This window comes from Diplotaxodon limnothrissa, linkage group LG8 (assembly GCF_057381915.1).
Source record: "Diplotaxodon limnothrissa isolate DT_005_m linkage group LG8, D_limnothrissa_male_GT1.1, whole genome shotgun sequence".
NCBI lineage: Eukaryota > Metazoa > Chordata > Actinopteri > Cichliformes > Cichlidae > Diplotaxodon > Diplotaxodon limnothrissa.
In genome coordinates, this window is record NC_140603.1 from 20,695,672 (window position 1) to 20,715,617 (window position 19,946).

General features: G+C 39.3%; 1 protein-coding gene across 1 annotated transcript in view; it reads right to left on the reverse strand.

Annotated features, from left to right (window-relative positions):
• Window positions 1-19,946, reverse strand: part of LOC146626817 (disks large homolog 5-like) — a 30,260-nt gene that overhangs the window by 3,158 nt on the left and 7,156 nt on the right. Inside the window, exons 4-32 of the mRNA XM_085361473.1 lie at window positions 19,464-19,607; window positions 17,020-17,203; window positions 15,399-15,655; window positions 14,717-15,029; window positions 13,777-14,007; window positions 12,507-12,691; window positions 12,263-12,388; window positions 11,908-12,040; window positions 11,651-11,775; window positions 11,231-11,406; window positions 10,972-11,075; window positions 9,539-9,631; window positions 8,272-9,228; window positions 8,012-8,135; window positions 7,655-7,799; window positions 6,455-6,576; window positions 5,863-5,943; window positions 5,627-5,786; window positions 5,272-5,349; window positions 4,239-4,401; window positions 3,999-4,132; window positions 3,545-3,709; window positions 3,244-3,427; window positions 2,848-2,996; window positions 2,376-2,546; window positions 2,044-2,240; window positions 1,055-1,198; window positions 755-882; window positions 252-361 (exon numbers count right to left, since the gene is read on the reverse strand). Coding sequence (XP_085217599.1) covers window positions 252-361; window positions 755-882; window positions 1,055-1,198; window positions 2,044-2,240; window positions 2,376-2,546; window positions 2,848-2,996; window positions 3,244-3,427; window positions 3,545-3,709; window positions 3,999-4,132; window positions 4,239-4,401; window positions 5,272-5,349; window positions 5,627-5,786; window positions 5,863-5,943; window positions 6,455-6,576; window positions 7,655-7,799; window positions 8,012-8,135; window positions 8,272-9,228; window positions 9,539-9,631; window positions 10,972-11,075; window positions 11,231-11,406; window positions 11,651-11,775; window positions 11,908-12,040; window positions 12,263-12,388; window positions 12,507-12,691; window positions 13,777-14,007; window positions 14,717-15,029; window positions 15,399-15,655; window positions 17,020-17,203; window positions 19,464-19,607 — 5,283 coding nt within the window. The remainder of the gene's footprint in view (window positions 1-251; window positions 362-754; window positions 883-1,054; window positions 1,199-2,043; window positions 2,241-2,375; window positions 2,547-2,847; window positions 2,997-3,243; window positions 3,428-3,544; window positions 3,710-3,998; window positions 4,133-4,238; window positions 4,402-5,271; window positions 5,350-5,626; window positions 5,787-5,862; window positions 5,944-6,454; window positions 6,577-7,654; window positions 7,800-8,011; window positions 8,136-8,271; window positions 9,229-9,538; window positions 9,632-10,971; window positions 11,076-11,230; window positions 11,407-11,650; window positions 11,776-11,907; window positions 12,041-12,262; window positions 12,389-12,506; window positions 12,692-13,776; window positions 14,008-14,716; window positions 15,030-15,398; window positions 15,656-17,019; window positions 17,204-19,463; window positions 19,608-19,946) is intronic.

The window sequence follows — 19,946 nt, forward strand, 5'->3', positions numbered from 1 at the left end:
GATGAGTTTTGTTCATGAATGTGGCTTTATTTGAAAATGCTATGGCCCACATTTTCCCCTTTCTTCTCAGAAACAGCCTCCAGAGGCAAAAGCTTTGGATGAGTTCTCTCTGTATGTTGTTCAAGGTTTGGAGCTTGACAAATAACTGGGTAAACAAAACTGGTACCACAACACAAAGCATGCTCAACATGTCTGACAGGTAGAAATAAAAAAAATATTTTAAAAGTCAAAGCAGGCATGAAATTACTCACTTTATCTGCTTGGCATTTTTGTAGCGGATGAATATGATGATTGGGTAGATGTGAACCATGTGAAGACGTTCAATGGCGTGAGGGGCAATGTCAAGTAAGCAGTGACAGTCCTATGAGAGAAGACAACATGAGAAATGGGAGATGTTTAAAAAAAAAAAAAACAAAAAAAAAAACTGCAGAAAATATTTATTTTCACGCTCTGTGTGTTTAAAGACTTCTAGCAGTTTATGGGATATCAACAACAACATAAATGTCAACATAAAAAAAATAAAGGTTCTTTGAAAATATGTAGCCAATCAAGTTATTTTAATCAGTTTGGAAGTTTGGCTGTATTGCATTATTTGGAATTCAGCTGAAAGTCCTCTGAAGATTGTAAGAAAAGTTGGAAAGACAGCAGTGCATAAACTTCAAGATACAACTGCTATTGGTGCAGGGTCATAAATGTGTCATTTCTGGACAAGCAAATCAATAAATAGTGCAGATTAAGGTTATTTTAAATTTACCTTTTCTGTGATTTCTTTTATTGAGGCGACTGTTGTCACGTCAAAATGCCCACTCCTCCGTTTGTAATCAATGAACACACAATCCTTTACTCCACGCTCTATTGCCTGCTGAGATGCCTTCATAATTTCTAAAAGTAAAGAAAAAAAAGCAACATTTTTTATTTTAATATACACGTCAAGTTCTCTGATCTTTGAGTTTCATGTTAGGTAGCTCTCAGTGAAATCTCCCTTGCGCAATAACACAAGTCTGATGGACACACACATCCTTCATGTATAAATTCACACAAATCAGAAGCTCACCAGGCAAACAGCGACAGAACTTGGTAGGAGCCTCCTTCTCCAACATGTCCTTACAGGCCTCCACTAATGGACCCAAGATCAGCACTGGACGAGGCGAAGAGTACTCCACCTTCTGAACCCGCTGGTACATGAGGCTCACGCCGTCTGTGCAGGGAATAAACCAAAGCAATTTATTCCAAAGGCATAACAGGAGAGAGACACTGCTGCTCATTTTAACCGTGGTTTCTGTGTTATGTGAAAGCTTCAGTTTCTTTCAAGAAAAATCCAGCTATATAAACACATCTTCATGCCTGAGATCTGCCTCACAAATCATCACGTAAGGTTAATAGGGACATTCAAAGTAGCAGTTTCTATCTAGTATCAAGCCTAAAGAATAAAATCTGAACTTTTCAAACTTGAGAGCATTATTAAGTCTTAGAGATTAGGCTTAATTGGGAAAAGGTTTTCATTAAAAAAAAAAATAAATGTATGAACTTTTCTTTAAACACTTAAAGGTAACTATTTTAAACACCAAAGACTAAAATTTATTTGGTAAAACTGTGGTGTCTGTGATGAAATGTAATTATGTTTGTTGCACCTCCAGATGCAGCTGTGTGAAGTCTGATAAATTGACTGAAGTCAAGACTATATCCAGTAAATTAAATCTTGGATGCTTAGAAAGTGAGCAAGCCTCTGCAGCGTGCTCCACATTCAAACCTCTGACAAATCTGCCTGTGGTTGAACAGATTTGTGGGTAATTTTACGTCCAACTCTTGTGAAGGAGTGTGTGAAATACAATAATCAGATTCTGCTGTATTCACTGTGAACTTTTTGATTTCAAACAGTCCTTTGTAAGTTTAACAATGTGACGACAGTATAATGCAATGCTGGTGAAGTAAGCGCTCAAGAAAATCCAAATATGTGCTTATTCCAGAATCAACCTTTCTTATACAATTATGTGTCTTTTGTGCATTTTTAAATAAAGTTGTGTTTAGAAGAGAGTTTCTCACCCTCTGTGATGGGTAAAGAATCTGTGCTAATGGCGTCCAAAGCCGTCATGTCCTTTCCATCCTTGGATCCACTCCGTTTGTGCTTTAGCCTCCGGCGAAAGAATGACCTCCGAGCAGCAGCAGACAGCGTCCTGCTAGTGCCGTTTTCATCCTTCATATCAGCCATGCTGTGCCTTCTGTAGAATTCCTGGTCCATCCTTATGGAGATAATATTTCAATCCATATCAACATGCTATCAAACTAATGTTCTTTAACATTAAAGTTTGATGAATGTAGAATTTCTCAACAGATTTTCTAAATCAGAAAACCACAAATTCTTACACTGTACTTACATGTATTTACTTGGAATCTGTCCTTTCTCTAGTTTCTGTGCACTCTCATCAAGCTGCCAGGCCATCCAGAAGCCAAAATTACCATTTGGTAGTGTGTCTTCAACATAAAGGATGTCATCTTTCTTAAAGCTTAGCTCCTGCTCCATTTCTGCCACTCTCTCATAAAGTGCTCTGCCAAATATGAATAAAGTAGTTGGGGAAGATGTCAATGGCATGATAAACAAAACTTTGCAGACTATAATGGAAAAACAAGTCTTACAAGCTATACTCTACAAGCTTCAACGAGTTATTGACCTGACACTCAAATCACCAAAACATGTCTGTTCTGTTAGCTCAATGTTCCCAAACTTTACTGCCCATTTCCCGGTGGTTAGGTTCCATTTTGGATTTTGTTTAACATAAAATTAAGAGGCACAATATTCATGTCATCTCAGCAGTTTAATTTCAGTGGCCTGATAAATATTCAGGGTACCTTATGAAAAATCCATCTCCGGTACTCTCTCTTACTGCATCAAGGTTGTCTGCATAGTTCTGGACCTTGAAGGTGATCGTTTCAGCTGGTTTCAACAATTCCAGGTAAGCATCTTCTTTAGTTTTGTTCTTCATGCTGACACCATTGTACTGTTTAAAAAATAAATAAATAAATTAAAACTATAAAGACAATCATCTATAAGACAGAAAGCAGTCAGATTCTATGTCTAAACCTGCTTTAATGTGCTTTTCTTCTAGCCTCAGAGCATTATAATACAGGTACACAAATCACACAATTATGTCCAGTATTGTTTTCACTACAGCTACTGCAACTTACTTTTTATTGAACACATGACAACTTTGGTGCGTCACAGTTATTGACAAATATGAAAGATACCTCCAGCATCAAATCTCCAGGCAGTAAACCATCAGGACCCCTAGCAGGGCTGTCATCATCTAAACTCTCCACAAAGATGCCATAAAGGTTCCCTCCACAGATCTGAACTCCCAGCTCCACGTGGATCCTCTTCAGCCTCACCAACCGATACTCTGGAACCCTGCGTGGATTTGAACCAGGAAGCCTGAAAGAAAAATACATTTTAAGAAGTTCGACCAGTAGATTCAAAGTCTATTTTAAAGGGCTGTATTAAAACACCATATCAACCCAGCGAACATAAAAGCAGATATAAAGCTACTACCTGGAGGAGATGTGTGGACTAGTGGCAGGAGTCGTTTGTTTGGATGCAGGAGTAATCGTGCCTTCATCCTGCTCACTCAGTAAATCTACAGTGGAGTGATTGTCCGGTGTGGTGGCTCCGCTGTCATGGGGTGACGGCTGGTTGCTGATGGATTCCATCCGAGAACTAAAAAGATGAGAAACAAAGTCAGAATCTTTTCTAATCATTTAATATTTTACCCTAAAGTCCAAATAACTGTTTTTTAGAGAATACACTTTAGGGTTTGTTTACTGTTATAGCACATTCGTGCCATCTCCTTTTTAGTGTTAATATTTGTTAATCATAATTACATAACCCATTTCTTATTCCTGTGCTACAGTATGAAGTCTTTACGATTGTGTACTCATGCGTTTGCTTTGCACATACTGTGCTTTATACAGAAAAGGGCACTGCTAAGCTCTCGTCTCCCTCTTACCCTGAACGAGAGTGAATCCCCAGCTGAAACATGTGTGGATTATACTGAGCCAAAATGGTGACCGTGTCACATTGCTGCCCGATCACCAGCCGTGCCTGCTGCTCATTGGCATTGCGAAGGTTGATTCCATTAAACTGGAAACAGAAGGGATTCATTAGAGGCAGGAAAAAAAAAAAAAAAAAAAAAAAAAAAAAAAAAAAAAAGATAAATCATGGATATGCAGTAAAGTAGCTAATGTACCTCAAGAAGTTGATCTCCGTACTCTAATCGAGCTTGATGAGCAATGCTACCTGCTGTCACTTTGGACACAAACACTCCGCCATTCTCTCCACTCACAATGGAGATACCAAGCGGTTCTGCTCCCTTCTGTACCGTCACATTTCGTGGCTCCCCCAGGTACGGACTTCAGGAGAAAAAAAAAAGAAAGAACATTTATGTGTTTTGACATCTTATAGAAAAGTTGCAAGCATGCAACTTTGGGGAAGGGAAAAAAAAAAAAAAAAAAAAAAAAAAAAAAAAAAAAAAAAAAAAAAAAATTAGAATAAGCTCTTCCCTTCAATCTAATGTTTTCCTACACAATATGAGTCTGCATGCTATCATGCATGTCATGTATGCAAATAATCACCGAATCATGTGACATTTTTCACACAAATGTGTATTGTTCAAACAATAATATGCACGTACCAGCCACAACATTAAAAACCCCTTGCAGGTAAAGTAAATAACAGTAATCACAATCCTGGTATGTGGCTGATACCACCCACAAAAACAGCAGCACCATATGAAGGCAATGACAGTCCCCAACTGGACAATGTCAGGGCCTCCAACCTCTCAAAATCCCAATCTGATCAAGCATCTGATGCTTGAGCCTGTAGCCTCATGTCTGACAATACCAGACACGCCCAAAGGTCTTATGTTTGTGCACCTAATGGTCCAAGCTGTTTTTGTAGCACACTGTACCAAGAACAAGGTTTTAATGTTGTGGCTGATGTGGCAAGCGTGCATTTTCAAATCCCACTTCATGTCATGCAATCATACAACATTTAACAGCATTCTGAATAAATAATGAGCAGAGAAGATGACGACCTAAGGATACACATCCATTTCATTACTGCCATTATTAAACATTCAAAAGAATCTAGCACCGCTGCTGCAAAGTGAGTCTAGACTGTAACATTTATATATGCAGAGTGTAGGCAGAATGATAAGATCTGTGCTCCAACAGTCCTGCAGACAGTGCTTATACTGTATGTGCTACCAGCACAAGACAAACCTCGAGCTTCTTAAAGAGAAGAACTTGGGCTTAATTCCAAGTGGAGGTCTAACAGAGGAAGTGCAGTAAGAGACAAATCTGAGAAGCAGAATGACAGGGAAAAAATAAAAACAGACAAAGACAGAAAGATTTCAAGTTACAAGGCTCAGCAGCAGAGAAGAAAGTGAAGATAATAAAATGATCGATTGTGGTGACAGTGTTGGATGGAGGCTTGAGGCTTTGTTTACTGCTTTGCAAGCATTTAATCACAATGAACCAGACAAAAAGTACAGACAAATGGTGGAAAACATGTCTTGTGGTGCTGAATCATGGTGGGATAAAGATTCGGACAATGACGAGGATTCGGTTGGCCTACCCTTCCTTTCGCCTGTCACCAATTGAAGCAGGGCTGACTGATATCCTAGGTTGGGTGGAAATGGAGCTCTGCGATTGGCTGCTAGTGAAAGACGACGTGTCCAGGTTGACAGGGGACATTGGAGGTGTTGGGCTGCTACCCTCCGAATGTGTAAGCGAGCCTGGAGTGACAGAGGATATTAAAAAATTGAAGTAACATTTGGTACCAGTAGATGTTGCTCCCAGACTGAACAGTACCTTTGTCAGATCCAGTGGCGCGAGGATAACGAATTGGAGGGATCTTAATCCGTTCTGCTCTAAATTGAGTACCAGAGGTGCCTAAGAAAAAAAACAGGAAATTTATTAAAAGGGTCAGTTGACCCATAATGGAAAAAAAAGAAAACAAGAAACATTTTCTCACACAACTGAGGGTATCCAACCATGTTGATATGGGAATTCCCCAGGAAATATATGAACAACTGTGATAAGCCCCTTTCCCCGACACTGCTAATCTAAATATTTACCACAGAGCAAATGTTTGAAGTAGCCAGTTAATCACCATCGTCTCCTGAGCCAATTAAACTGCTACAAGACTTTCTAACTCATTACAGGAGAGTTGCATTTAAAACTGACATTGCATAAATATAATGAGTTTAAGAGTAAAATTAAAGTTAAATAATTTTGTGTCACAGAAGTCAGTGTTTGCTAACAATGCAACTCGACGCCAGTTAGGTGTTTTGCTAGCAGTGATAAATAGTGGGCTAAATAAGTGCGGACTGAATTAAGAAAAATGTAAACAACATTATTCAAACATGTCGTGATTACCATAAAACTAGGGCACCATACATACTCATTCTGTTGCTGCAGGGCAAGGAGTTCGTACTGTGTGGTGGTTGGCTGCAGCTCCGCTCAGTCGGGTTTCCAGTGCGCTTGTGGCTGAGGTCCAGACTGAGGCGACCTTGATGCTGGGGGCTAGAGTAGAGGGGGGGGGAGGAAAAAGAAAAGGCCTGCGTAAGTCCCCCGGCAGTCAATTATTCAATCCAGGGCAAGATATAATTTGCTACATGCCATCTGTCCATGAGATCTGGGGCACAGTTGTTTCGCTGCTATAAATACACCATTCAGGATTTAGCAAATCTGTGGTTAAAATGAAAAACAGTACTACTAGAACTAATGTCTACTTTGCAGTAAGCATCAAAATAAACTGTTAAAAATATATATATATATATATATATATATATATATATATATATATATATATATATATATATATATATATATATATATATATATATATATATATATATATATATATATATATATATATAAAAACAACATCTGAAATTGTCTTTTATTTCTAACTAATGCACCAAAAACCAGAAGTATGCAGAATACAATCACAGCAAAAAAAAGAATACAGAATAATTATTAATTAATCTCTCTCTCTGCTTCAAAAGAGACAGTCTAACAGTTGAGATAAAATATCAGTTTTCTAACAGATATAGATATTTCAAGATGTTGTAACAAGGAAAAAAGTAAACTTAAAAAGCATTTGGAGAACACTTTTCTCCAACGAGGCCGATGACCTAGCTCAGAATTTCTTAACGACTTGACCTGGTTCTGTCCCAAAATCTGGTGGCTTTCTTTGTCCCTGCTCCACATTTCCACCAAGTTGTATTTGACTAGTTGCTGCATTATCTGTCTAACAGACAAAAACAGCACTGAAGATACTCTACCTGTCGAATAATTCAATTAATCATGGGTGAACTCTATTAAGTCAATTCAAAGACCTGGAATTGAGAGTTCTGTTTCACCGACAAATTGTAGTGGTTTAGTCGACTCAGCTACCTTCTTCCTATTAAATGTCTGCAGTGAATGAGGTGTGATTGAAACAGAAAATTTTACTTGACACTATATGCAAAATAAGTATACTCATTAATTCATATATTCACATGGCAAAATGACAAGATTTATTTTTAGGATTCACAACAGTAAAAAGGCTCGTGAAGAAGAGTTGGACTCGTGCATGTTGAAAAGACTGACAGAACACCTTGTGTGTGTATGAGGATGACTGCTCGAGCTGGGAGCTGGAGGAGGGTTGTTGGCCTGGACCTCATGGCTCCAGGCTGTGTAGACAGGGTTCCTCATGACAGCCGTCACAGCAGGGCAAGGGGCAAAACTTCGTTGTGCAGGGTCTGGAGGACAAATAGTGGGATTAGACATCAACAAGTAGTAGTTATGTGACACTTCCATCCTATAAATATCAAGCCTTTATTAGTTCAATAGAAAAAACCCCAACAAATCGAAATCAACTTTCTATTTTTATTATTAGTGATCCATGCAGTGTTTGGAAATGTGAAAAAAAAATGGAAAAAAATGAACACATTAAGCTGTTCCCATAACTTACGTGATGCAATACTACTGTAGCTTTTGGGTGCATATTGTACGCTGTACCGATTGGTTCGTATAGGAGAGAAACGTAACAAGTCCACTGGCTCTGGGGAGTGTTCATCGTTAGAGAAACTCTGTACCTGCAAGGAGCAAACGTACAGCTTGTAAGCCTTTTAATTTTTGAGGAAATAAGGGACACAAAATAACACAAACCATAGCATCTATAAAAATGTCAAATAGTAAATTCCTCAACATGTTCTTTAAATACTCAGTTACCTGAATAGGAACAGGAATGTGCAATGGAGTCACATTTCGACGTAGTGCTGGTGCTGATTTTGGCCGGTATCTCTTTTTTCCTTGCACTTCTGTCCTGTACCGGTTCTCCTCCTCTTCTTCCTCCTCAGCAGGTTTCTTGGAGCTGCCCTTGGCCTCTCCTGGAGGGCCATCATTGAAATAGCATTGGTTTCCCACCTCTCCCTTGTCCTTAGGATTCGTAGCTTGGGCAGGGGATGCTGGTGGTGTGCCGGTGGTAATGGTGGAGTCCGACGCGGAGCTGTTCTGCTGCCGATGCTTGAACCTAAACGAGTCGCTCCTTGCTGGTGGGGTGGGGGGTGTCTGAGCAGATTCAGACACTGAGCTCTGCGGTGAGTGAGACAGGGACATGTAGTCCAGTTTTTGGGCTGCATCAGGTCTCCTGAAAGCATTCATGTCAAAAATAGACTTCCTCTGTTTGGGCTTCTTATAGATGGACAGTTGGGTGTACTCTGAAACAGTTCCCACTATGACTTTAGGCCATGTGCCTCCACTGGGCTTGACTGGCGAGCTCTGCACTCGGTCCACAGCAGCCTGTGGTGAGCTGCAGTCGGACAGAAGAGGGGTGAAGGTAAAAGGCCGATGCTGGAGGTCCTGCCTCCGGTAGCAGAATTCTGGGTGGGGTTCCGAAGGACTATGTGAGGCAGAAAAGGAACGGGAATGCGGGGAACCATTGGAAAAGGGTTTGTGGTGGGAGTGAGTGCTGCCACTGCTGCTATTCAGGGAGTCACCGGTATCCTTGCAGGCTTCCTCCCCTCTGCTGCCAAAGTCACAGCTACAAATGTCAGTTTGTGTGGAGCAATTGTGCTTAGAGTTTCTGCAGTTTCTCGTGTGGCCCTCACAGGACTGGAGTCGCGGGTTCTTTTCAGAGTCTCTCAAAGTTTCATATAAACTCTGCCCAGAACAGCTTTGGGGAAAGAACTGTGCAGGAAGAAATGTTGATAAATATACATTAAAATAGTTTAAATGCAATAAATAGCTTCCGATGAAATGGACGATCGCTGACATTTTTAACCACAAACTTGAGATAGCATTTAAAAATTAAAGATACTGGTAGCAATTAAGGTTTAAGAAGACTTTGCATTGTCTATTAACCCAATGAGCATTTGCACGAAGTAAGCATTGTACAACTAGCATAAAGCCTGACTATTGGGAGTCTATTAGAAGAAACAGCAGTATGTGATTTTACAGTTGTGAGAATCTGTATGTGTTTGGGTTACGGAGTTTTTACCTTCATGAGGGAGAGGCTGAGAGAATTTCGGCAGTTTCTCAGCAGAGACTCACATTCAGAGAGCGACTTGTTATCGAGCGCAATTCCATTGATCTGAGGAAAAAAAAAAAAAAAAAAAAAAAAAAAAAGTCCCATAAATAAGAGCCTACTTACCTAGACATCATCATCATCGTACTCCATCTTGAAATGGCGTCTGCAAATGTGCTAGTTATGGTTAGAATTTAGATTACCGGTATCTGAGGTGTGCGCATCCTCATTACACAACATTAACCATTAAAATGATGGCTGATGTGTACTTGGGTACAAAAATAGTGGCCACCTGCCCTTAAAAGTAATCAAGTCCCAAAAATTCCTTGATTAGGATTATGGAGGTACTTTAATTTTTTAAAATATCAGATTCCTGTAAATAATGCAAGCCTTTTTTAATAATAAAGTGAGATCATACTGAATTCCCTGTCTCAAACATGTAGGTAGGACATCAAGACAATTCAGGACTTAAGTAGGATTGTGAGACCTCCCAAAAACGAAGCTTAGACGCATATTCAGTACAGTTACTGATACTGATATCAAAGCAGCCAGCTATGATAGAGTGCATGATGTAAGACTATCAGCAAATGATGGTCTATTAATGAATTTTGGGTCCTGGGCAGTGTTAAAGCTGCCAGGGATAAAATTATAGCATAAGGACAAATTACAATATAAAAGACAGATTCAGATCATAATGGAAGCCGTTTGGAATAACCGGCATATTCCAGACCAATAAAGTGTAACATATATGGTGGTCTAAAACTTAAATATAGTCAAGCCAAAAATGATTCCCAGTCATGACTTTTTTATTTTTATTTATTTTTTTTTATCCAACATAAGAGTGCTGAAATCAAAAGATAAGTAGACTATATAATTGTGTTATGGCCTGTATGTATGGTTTGTGTGACAAGGGCAAGTTTGGGAATGTGCTAGCTTACTTTCACTAACATTTAATCCTAGTTTAACTGACAGATTTTATATTATCTGACATATGAAAATTACAAAACTATGTTAATAGTGTGCAGCAGTGTACTGTGAGCATCTTTGTATTGTAGCTGATATTTTGGTACCTCCAGTGAATTTTTAGTAATGTCAGATTTTACTTCATCTCGGAGGTCAGCCTCACTGGAAGCCCACAGTCTCCATTATATCCTCTCTATATAACAGTGAAACTGGCTGCATTACTTCATGTTCATTGAAGTTATGAAATGTATACATATACACAACAAATTTCCTCTGTTTCAACACTGTACTTTGAAGGCAAGTAGTTGGAACATGCTGCAGTTGTGCTTGTCTTAAAACAACTTGAATGTGGTCAGTAGAGGGCACTAGAGACCACAGCCATCTCTTGATAACAAACAGGCTTTTATCAAACAAATGATAAACTTTTCAGTGATCATACTTACAGCTAACAGTCTGTCACCAATAGTGAGATTGCAGTCTTTAGCAGCTGGGCTGCCAGCAGCCAATGTGGCAACAAACACTCCACTTTCCAAACCTAGTCCACTGTCTATGAGGAAAAACAATTAGAAAAAACACACCCCAATTACCATCACATATACAGATAATTAAACGCAAATACTTTGCACTTTAATGTCATTACTAGCTTGTCAGGCAGACATTATAACGGTGAAGTTTATTACTTATTTGGAAATTGAAGCTGACCTTTGTGTCCAGCTAAGTTTATCTGGATTGGAGTGATGATCCGTCCTCCTAGTGACTTTCTTCTACGAACCACCATATTAATCATGCCCTCACCACTCAACACAGCTTTGATCACCTGCTTCCTGTCTTTATTGGTCAGGTCCACGTCATTTATTTTAAGCAACCAGTCATTTACCCTGAACAGAAATAAGAGAGAATATAATAATAATGAAAGAGAAGCCAACTATGATGTGTTGTGTAAATTGACATGTATCAAAAATCTGATTTTCTGAGTGCTGCATACTAAATTTTACAAGTGAAAATATGAAAATGTGTTTCTATTCTCCAAATAAAGCTTATTATTAGAACCAAAACTCAGGTGTCAAATGACAAAGGGAAATCAAAACATTTATATACACTGAGGAGGAAAGTGACAGTTACCTTAATCTTCCCTCAGCAATACTTCCTTTATCCACCTTAGTTACAAATACACCACAGTCCCCTGGTAAATAGGGATCATTTACCCCTTCAGCAAGATCAAATCCAAGTGCTTTCAAATCCATGTCCTGCAAAAATGAAAAATCACGAGGAATATTATGATTTTTTGATTCTGAATTAGTTCATTCATTAAGTGCAATTCTCTAAAGGCAAATCACATTTCTTAAAAAACAAAAAAGAAAACTCTAAATGATCCTTACTCTGTGCTTCTCAAATTCTACAACTTCTGTCTCCCACTCCATTGAGTCAGTGTCTATGGCTGAATCATGTGAACTGTGGGCCATCAGCTGACGATATCTTGCTTCCTTTTCCAGCTCATCTTCCAACTTTTCTCTGCAGGAAACATGAAATATGTAGCTCTTCAGTAAGTATTTCAAAGTAATTTGAACTGTCCTGTGTAAATAAAATTCATCCACTGGGTGGCACAAAAGATCATTAAGGAAGAGAAGCACTTTTAACACAAATATAAATCAATGAATAATATTCAAGTTTACCTAAAATAGAACACAAGACATTTATCTGTCTCAAAAACAACTTTTGGGAGAAATGACGCACTTTAGTTCTTTGAGTTCCCGCGTCGCATCGTTCTTCTGCTTTCTCATGTCATCCAGATTCCTCAGAGCGTCTGCCAGATCACTCACAGCTCTATCCCTTTCTCGTCTCAGGTTGTCACACAGTGTACTGAGTGATGCACATATTGTCATCAGGTGTCACATAAAATACACGCAAACTATTTTTGCCCAAGCCTCCTCGCAATGACATGCATCTACATCTATATTTTTTTTTTAAAAATTCTTACCGAATGCTCTCTCTTTCTGCTACAATCTTGTCCCTCTCCTGGAAGGCCCAGTCCCGCCGACACTTGGCGACCTCAGCCTCCTGCAAGGCCTCCTTCAGCTCCTGCGAAATGGCCTCATACTGCTTCCTCAGCATCTCGATCTCCTTGGTGGCTCGTTCCATGTTCATGGTGGCAGAGTCCTGTTCCTGCAGGAGTAGATCAAATTGATGGGTGATAAATGTCACCGGAGAAGTGAAGGTGCTTTTAGTCCAATATGGTATTTGATAACATGTGGCAAATTCCTCTAAATGTGTGTCATAAGAAAGTATTTTCATCTTTCACCCACTCTGTACACTAACTTTGCAGTAATATTATACTCAACACATGTTTTTAATTATCAGCTTTACATAATTTTGGTGCGAGTTAAGCTTGAAAGCTCATTGATGCAAATACCCGTTTGACAGCAGTCATTTTGACTTGACATGGCACAAACACAGATGTTACAAATTAGAATAATGAATCTTGTCCTCTATTGAGGTGAAGCTTTAATGTGATTAGTATCACCTGTGTTTACCTCTAGCAGCAGCCAGAATGGCTGCTGTGAGAAAGGTTTGTTTGAATAGATCATTTATTTTTTCTGCTTGTACACTAATCAATAGACTAAATAAAGTGCTTTGTTGGTTTTTTTTGGTTTTTTTAAATACAAGGTATTAATTACAAGCTATGAAGACATTTTGTTGCTTTTTTTAAGAAACAAAACTTTCAACTTAGCTGACTCCATCCATCCAAAAACAAATTTCTGTAAACTAAGATGTAGTTTCCATCTATGATGTATAAAACAGCCATAGACTGGATTAGGTATATAAACCAGATATAATAAAACAAATGTAAAACTCAGTCTGATGGTGTATCTAGAGCGCTTGCACTAGATACACTGTCGCATTAATTCCATTTCAGTCTACAGTTTTGCTTAACAATCCATTTCTGACGCAGTGCAGATTTCTGGTGTACTTGGAAGTGAGGGTGAGGCCTGTCACTACAATTATTGGTAATTTCCTAATGTAGGCATCCCTGACTTTTATAATTAATCTGACAATCACTGCAAACAGAATGATGGGTGAGTACACATTTCTCAACAGAAATCAATATGTAGAAACCAGCCAGCCGATTGAAGAAAAAATAAAATAAAATAAAAAACTACTACTATGTGAGATGGGATGAAGGGATTACTGTCAGAGAAATAAACCAATCCCTCCATTTGTGATGATAAATCATCTGTCCGTCTGGCTACCTGTCTGGCCTGGTAATACTCTTGCAACAGCTGGTCCCTCTGGATGATGGCCTCTGTCCTCTCCTTCCGGGCCACATCTCTTTCCTCACGCACTGTTTCGATGTCTTTGCAGGCCTGGTTCAGCTCCTTTTGGGCCTCAGCTTTGTCCTTGACCTCATGACAGAATTTCTCCAGCAGCTCATTCTTTTCACAGATTGCTCGGTCCCTGTCCACCAGCGCTGAGGCCAGCTCCTTCATCAAAAAAAAAAAAAAAAAAATAATAATAATAATAATAATAAAGAAAATAAAGAAAAAAAAAAGTAAATTTCTATATCTTTTTAAATTTTTACCTTGAGAATTTTGGAATATTTTAATATGATTTGCATATTGTTGTACATTTCCTTTTATGCCGACGTGTTTCTTACATCGCTGTGATTCTGGAATTCCCTCCTTGGGGAGGAATACATTCTTATCTCAGCACAAAGATATGCTGCCAGACAAACTTCCTATTAGATGAAGAACTAAAGAATTTTGCTCCTCTTAAAAGGATTTTTTATGTATTTATTTTGGAGAGCTTCTCAAGTTCATTTTACACAGAAGAGTTAAAAAGCATAACCAAATTTCTCTTCCTGAACTGTGGGTTTTAATAGCAGTGATCATGACGTGGTTACTTTTTAGCCACCCTAAACCTTTGACTGTTGCCAAAAAGAATGACTTCAGCAGTTTAACGACAAGAGATATTTAAGACACAGATGTTACGCAAATGGTCATTCTTCATTAACAGTTTCACTTAAATTAAAAGGAGCCCTGTAAATCTGAAGAAATTAATTTCTTTATAGTGCATGTATAATTCCAAATGTCTCTTATCACAATAGTTATTCCTCCAGTGCTTTCTGATCCCGTCTGTGAAATGGTTAACCGTTTTCAGTTCTCACTGATGATCCCTCATTTTAGCTTTTACCTGTCGGAGAGCCTCCAGCTCCTCACTGGCCACCCGTCTCTCTGACGAAGTGCTCTTTAGCTTCGCCTCTGCCATCTCCAGACCCGTCTGGAGCCTGTCCACCTCTTTGATCACCTGATCCCGCTCACTCATGATCAAGCGATATTCACTGATCACAGAGTCCCGCTCCTCCTTGTACTTCTCGCTGTCCTTTGCCGCCTTGAGCTGCTGGGTCTTGAGCCGCGTCACCTCAGACTGCAGCCGTTCCATCTCTCGCTGTAGCTCCTTATTGTGGGCTGTGGCCTTGGATAGTTCTTGGTGGGTGTTGTCAAACCTGCATCAGGCAGGGATTAAGGAATGCAGTGGATTCAATGCCTCTATTAATTTCCAAAGGGTAAACATTTCTACTCTGTCTTGTGCTTAAAACATTAAAATCATGAACAATAAGATCATAGACTGATCAAATGTGGAATTTAAGCATCTAAAAAGAAAACTATAAATGGGAGGACATCCGCAAAGCTTCATCTGCCTTGGATTAAGCACATTTTAAGCACTGTGCAGATCTGACTTTGGCTCTGTACTCAAGTACTCAGTTTGTAGTATAATTTGCTGCAACTGCTTTTTAGTTTTTTAACAGTTGCTCAGTTTTTGTGTGAAGTTTGTAGCCCTGCTGGCTTTGTAGACCTAATAATTCCAGCTTTACCTTCTTATTGAAGAAGAGTATTGCTGCTGATAGTGGATGGCAGCATCTCTTTGTTTCAGCAGCATGTCGAGTTGCTTCTGCAGCCGGTGGTTCTCTTCCTCAGCCTGGTCCAAACGACTCAAATCGGCATTGTGACTGGCCAACTTGTCATTGTAGCACTTCCTCAGAGTCTCATAGTCACTCTTCACGGCCTCCAACTTGTCCACAGCTGTGTCGTAGAGTTTGTTAAGGACATCAGAGGAGCCCTCTCTCATTACCTGCAAATAGCATTAAGTCGGGTTATTTAACGAATTAGAGGGCAATAATGGGACTATATCAAGATAAGAGCTGATGCAGTCACTTGGAAAAAGTTATCCGGAATACTTTTCAACTCTGTAGATGCTGAAATGTTGTGCTGTTTGATATAAATCTAAAGTGAAGTGCCTAAATCATTTAATTACCCGTTTCAGTGGAGATTAAACAAAATGTTACTTTAAACTGTTGAAATATCACTTGAACTGTAGTGAACCAGATGATAACTTGTATCTAGCTTCTGTCTAGCTTCTTAACATCCTATAGGGCAGTCTGCTTCTGATGCAAGCAGCAACTGGGGTATACTACATGCTTTTAGCATGAATGGATAAGCTTAACTACCATTAAAAATGTATTGCCATTCAATTTTACTAGTTCTGTGGGAACTGTACAGGAAGCAATCGCAGGAGACTGTGGTCGAAACAGTGATTAATGTTACCACAGTTTCACCAATTAGCAACCACAGCTAAAAGATGAAGACGCTCAAATGTACAATAAGTACAGTCGACCTGACAGACAGAATTGCTGTCAAATCAGCTGAATAAACTTTTTGACTTGCTACCAGTAAGTTAATTAAGTTAATTTAGTTAATTAAGCACTGATGAGATCCAATGGACTCAGTCTGGCTTCATGTTTACAAATATTTTGTTTGTAACGTTTAAATTACTATTGAATCTAATCCAAATCATGAACAGAGTGCCAAAAACGGACAAACCAGGACACATTTAGACATGAAAAATTATAGTATGTAATTGGAATCTAACAACTGTACAATAAATGTCTTCTCTGGGCTGGCATCACTTAAAACTAATTTGACTCCTAATTTGACTGAGGCTGAACAGTAGTTTATGCAATGATGACATGACTTCTAGAGACAATGGGGAACGTATCCTTGCTATCAACTAGCCCTGTTATACACATTCTCCATGGTTATATAAGGCATTGCTAACATTTAATGATATGGTCTTGTGACTGCAGTCACGGTGAATGTCAGACTGAGTAATGGTGAGAGACTCAGGTCAAGTCATTTTTGTAATCTGAAAGAATGTTTTGATGGATGGAGACATGGAGAGGACAGAGCTTGTCTGACCCCATTTGTCTGAACAACATTGTCCTTTTGGACATAATGGTCACCGAGACAAGAGCAAATTAATGTCCATCTCAAATGTCAAGATCCAACTGATTTTATGTCAGCGGCCAACTAGAGATGGAAAGGGGTGTCTGCAAGTGTCTAGATAGTATATACCCATTTATATTTTTGTGTCTGTATGTTGTTTGTGTCCCATTTTTAAGCATGAATGGTGACAGAACTGAAAAATTACACAGGCACCTGCTGGTGTAGCATCTTCATATCAGCTACTTCCCTCTGATCATCATCATGCAGCCTCCTGAGCTCCTCGCAGGCCTGTTTCACATGGTTGTGCTCCCTGACCAGCTGGATGTTGTCCTGTCTCAGCACCTCGAGCTCCTCTTTCAGCTGGGTGTGCTCGCTCACCAGACGGCTGTGCAGTGTACTGTGGAGATAGCAGAATGGGTACAATCAAACCATGGGTGCTGCCAGCGATTTTTAAAATCAGCATTTACAGCACTGAATATATACATCTCCATCTACTGTGTCTCTGGCAACATATATTCAGCTAGTAAATCATAAATCAAAAAATATTTGGGGACACACACACACACACACACACACACACACACACACACACACACGTACGTCATTTGGATCGCACCAGTTAGCCACAGTGTAGGATGAAGAAAGTAAGTTAATACTTGAATGTAGTAGCTAAAAGCAGCTTCTTAAAAACATCTGAAATGTTTGCTGTAGCCAGTTATGTCACTGCAGCTCTGCTGATTTGTGGTCAGGACTCTAACTTGGCCACTGGGACATGATTTACTGTTGTTGTTGATTTGCTTTAGGCCATTGTTTTGCTGAATCACCGAAACTCTTACAAACTTCAGGTCATAAACTGCTGCCTTGACATTCTCCTGGAACAATTTCTCGGTGCAGTTTCAAAGTAAACTGCATAAATTAATGATTGCAAGGTATATTAGCCCTGAAGCAGAACATCAGTCCCAAACTATGACGCTTCTTCTGCCATGCCTTACTGCTGGTCTACAGATTATTCTCACAGACGTAAGCACCATCTTTTTGTTTTTTATGATTCTTTTTAAAAAAAATATTTTATTAGTCAAGAGCAATTTAGTCTCCTTTTTGGCCTTCTTCCATTGATACATCATGTTGATGAGATTTCTGTGGGTGCTTTCCACTTCCTCTTGTGTTGTTTGCCCTCTTCTTTCAGGATTTCATTACATATTGTTCTTCTGGTGTCATCTTTCCAGCACAATCACGTCAGTCTTATCTCCTTAACTGGAACACCCAACTCGAAGCAGGTTTTGAAGTAGCCAGCACAACAGTTTGCATACAAATCTTTTGTTGCAACTGGAAATGATTAACTGCTGCAGTTTGTGGTCAAACTAATCATTTCAGAACTACCTAAAAATTAAATTACACGAAGTACCCCGTGTTGACATAATTTCACATTCACAAACTGTTTTTTGTGTGTTAACTTTCACAGATGGTTTTACTGTGTTCTACCTACAGGCAATTAAGAATCACTAATTAACCTAATCCTGTTCTTGTACTGTGGGAGGAAGCCGGAGTACCCGGAGAGAACCCATGCAAACATGGGAGAACATGCCCTTCAGACAGGAGGTGGAGTCAAACTCAAGACCTTCTTGCTGAGCACCAACAGTGCTAACCATCACACCACCGTGCTGTCACTAAAAACAATTAATTCATTCATTTAAAGCCACAGGGCTGTTGTGGTCTTCCTGTCACTATATTAACATTAATAGGAAAAAAAAAAACAAAAACCGCACCTCTTATGTAATAAAGCTTTAACTTGAAATTTTCTAAAACATGAATCACTAATAGGACTAATTAAAATTCTTCAGAATTACTAAGGGTTAATGGTTAAGTGTTTAGCGACTTACTAATTTAAGTACAATGTTAAAACTGCTAGACATGAATGTGATTTTCCATTGACAAAAACATGCTGCTTAGAGTGAATGGTTGAGTACAGAGGCAGAGAGGACATTGATAAATAAAGACTCTCTCTGATGTGCAAACAGGACGCAAAAGTACAGGCTTAAACACGGACATAATCCTTCATCTGTCTGTTTGCATTGGGGGCCAGATGTTGGTTCCCTACACTTCAGAGGCTGTATGGCATCATTAAAAATCATACAAATGGACTAGCCTTCCCTTCATGTCAACTCAGTACAGCTTATTTCACTAGACACCAAATGCTCCGTTCGCAGCATTATCCTCACGGCAAAGATGCTGTGCCGCATACACAGGATTCACATACTGATTACAGAGCATGCTTATGGTGAACTCTTTACAAAAGGATAATACTTATAGAGCATATTCTAGTCTCTTCCCTCAACCTTTAGCCAGAAATGTATGATTTGCCCTGCTACTAAATAATACAAATAGTCCCCCCGCCCTCAAACAATCCCAAAGATTAAATCAAATTGAAGAAGACCTGTTGGGATTTTTATAGCTTAACTGAGATTTTGAACTGATATAAAGGCTTCATCCCTATCACACTTGCAAAAATAAAATCTGTTCTACTCAATCTGCTGTGAATATGTGAGGAAGAACAGAATACTGGCTAAAAATGCTGCAGGCTGAGCTTGAATGCATACAGCACAAATGCACCGGCTGTTAAAAAATTTACAAAGTCCCCTAGTAGGCTTTCCACTTACTGGTAGAAGTCTGCTTTCTTCACAGCCTCCTCGCACCTCTTCAGGGTGGTGCTATGCTGGTTCTGCAGGGATTGCAGGTCTGCCATTGCCTTCATACACTGCAGCTTCAGACGCTCATAGTCATGACCTGCTTTTGCATTCGGTCTATTTCACAGAGCAGGAAACAGGGAAACACACTTGCATCAAAAACCAAGTTCTGAGATGCCACATGGGACAATGTGAGAGCCATAAGTGAGATAAACATGCAAACTTTGTACTTTTGGGAGCGTAAGGAAAGAGAGAAAGTTCAACTGTATCCTCACATCTTATGCTCAACTCTAAAACAAAACGAGCACAAGTTTACGTCAAATAGCTCTTGCTTTTTTTGGCAGGGCTTTTAAATTCTCAAGAATGCAAAATACCTCTATCTAAAGAGTGCAGGTAGAAACAAGATTGCTCTGCTTTTCTGCAAATGTGTTGGAAAACAGGCTGTAGAATGAGACT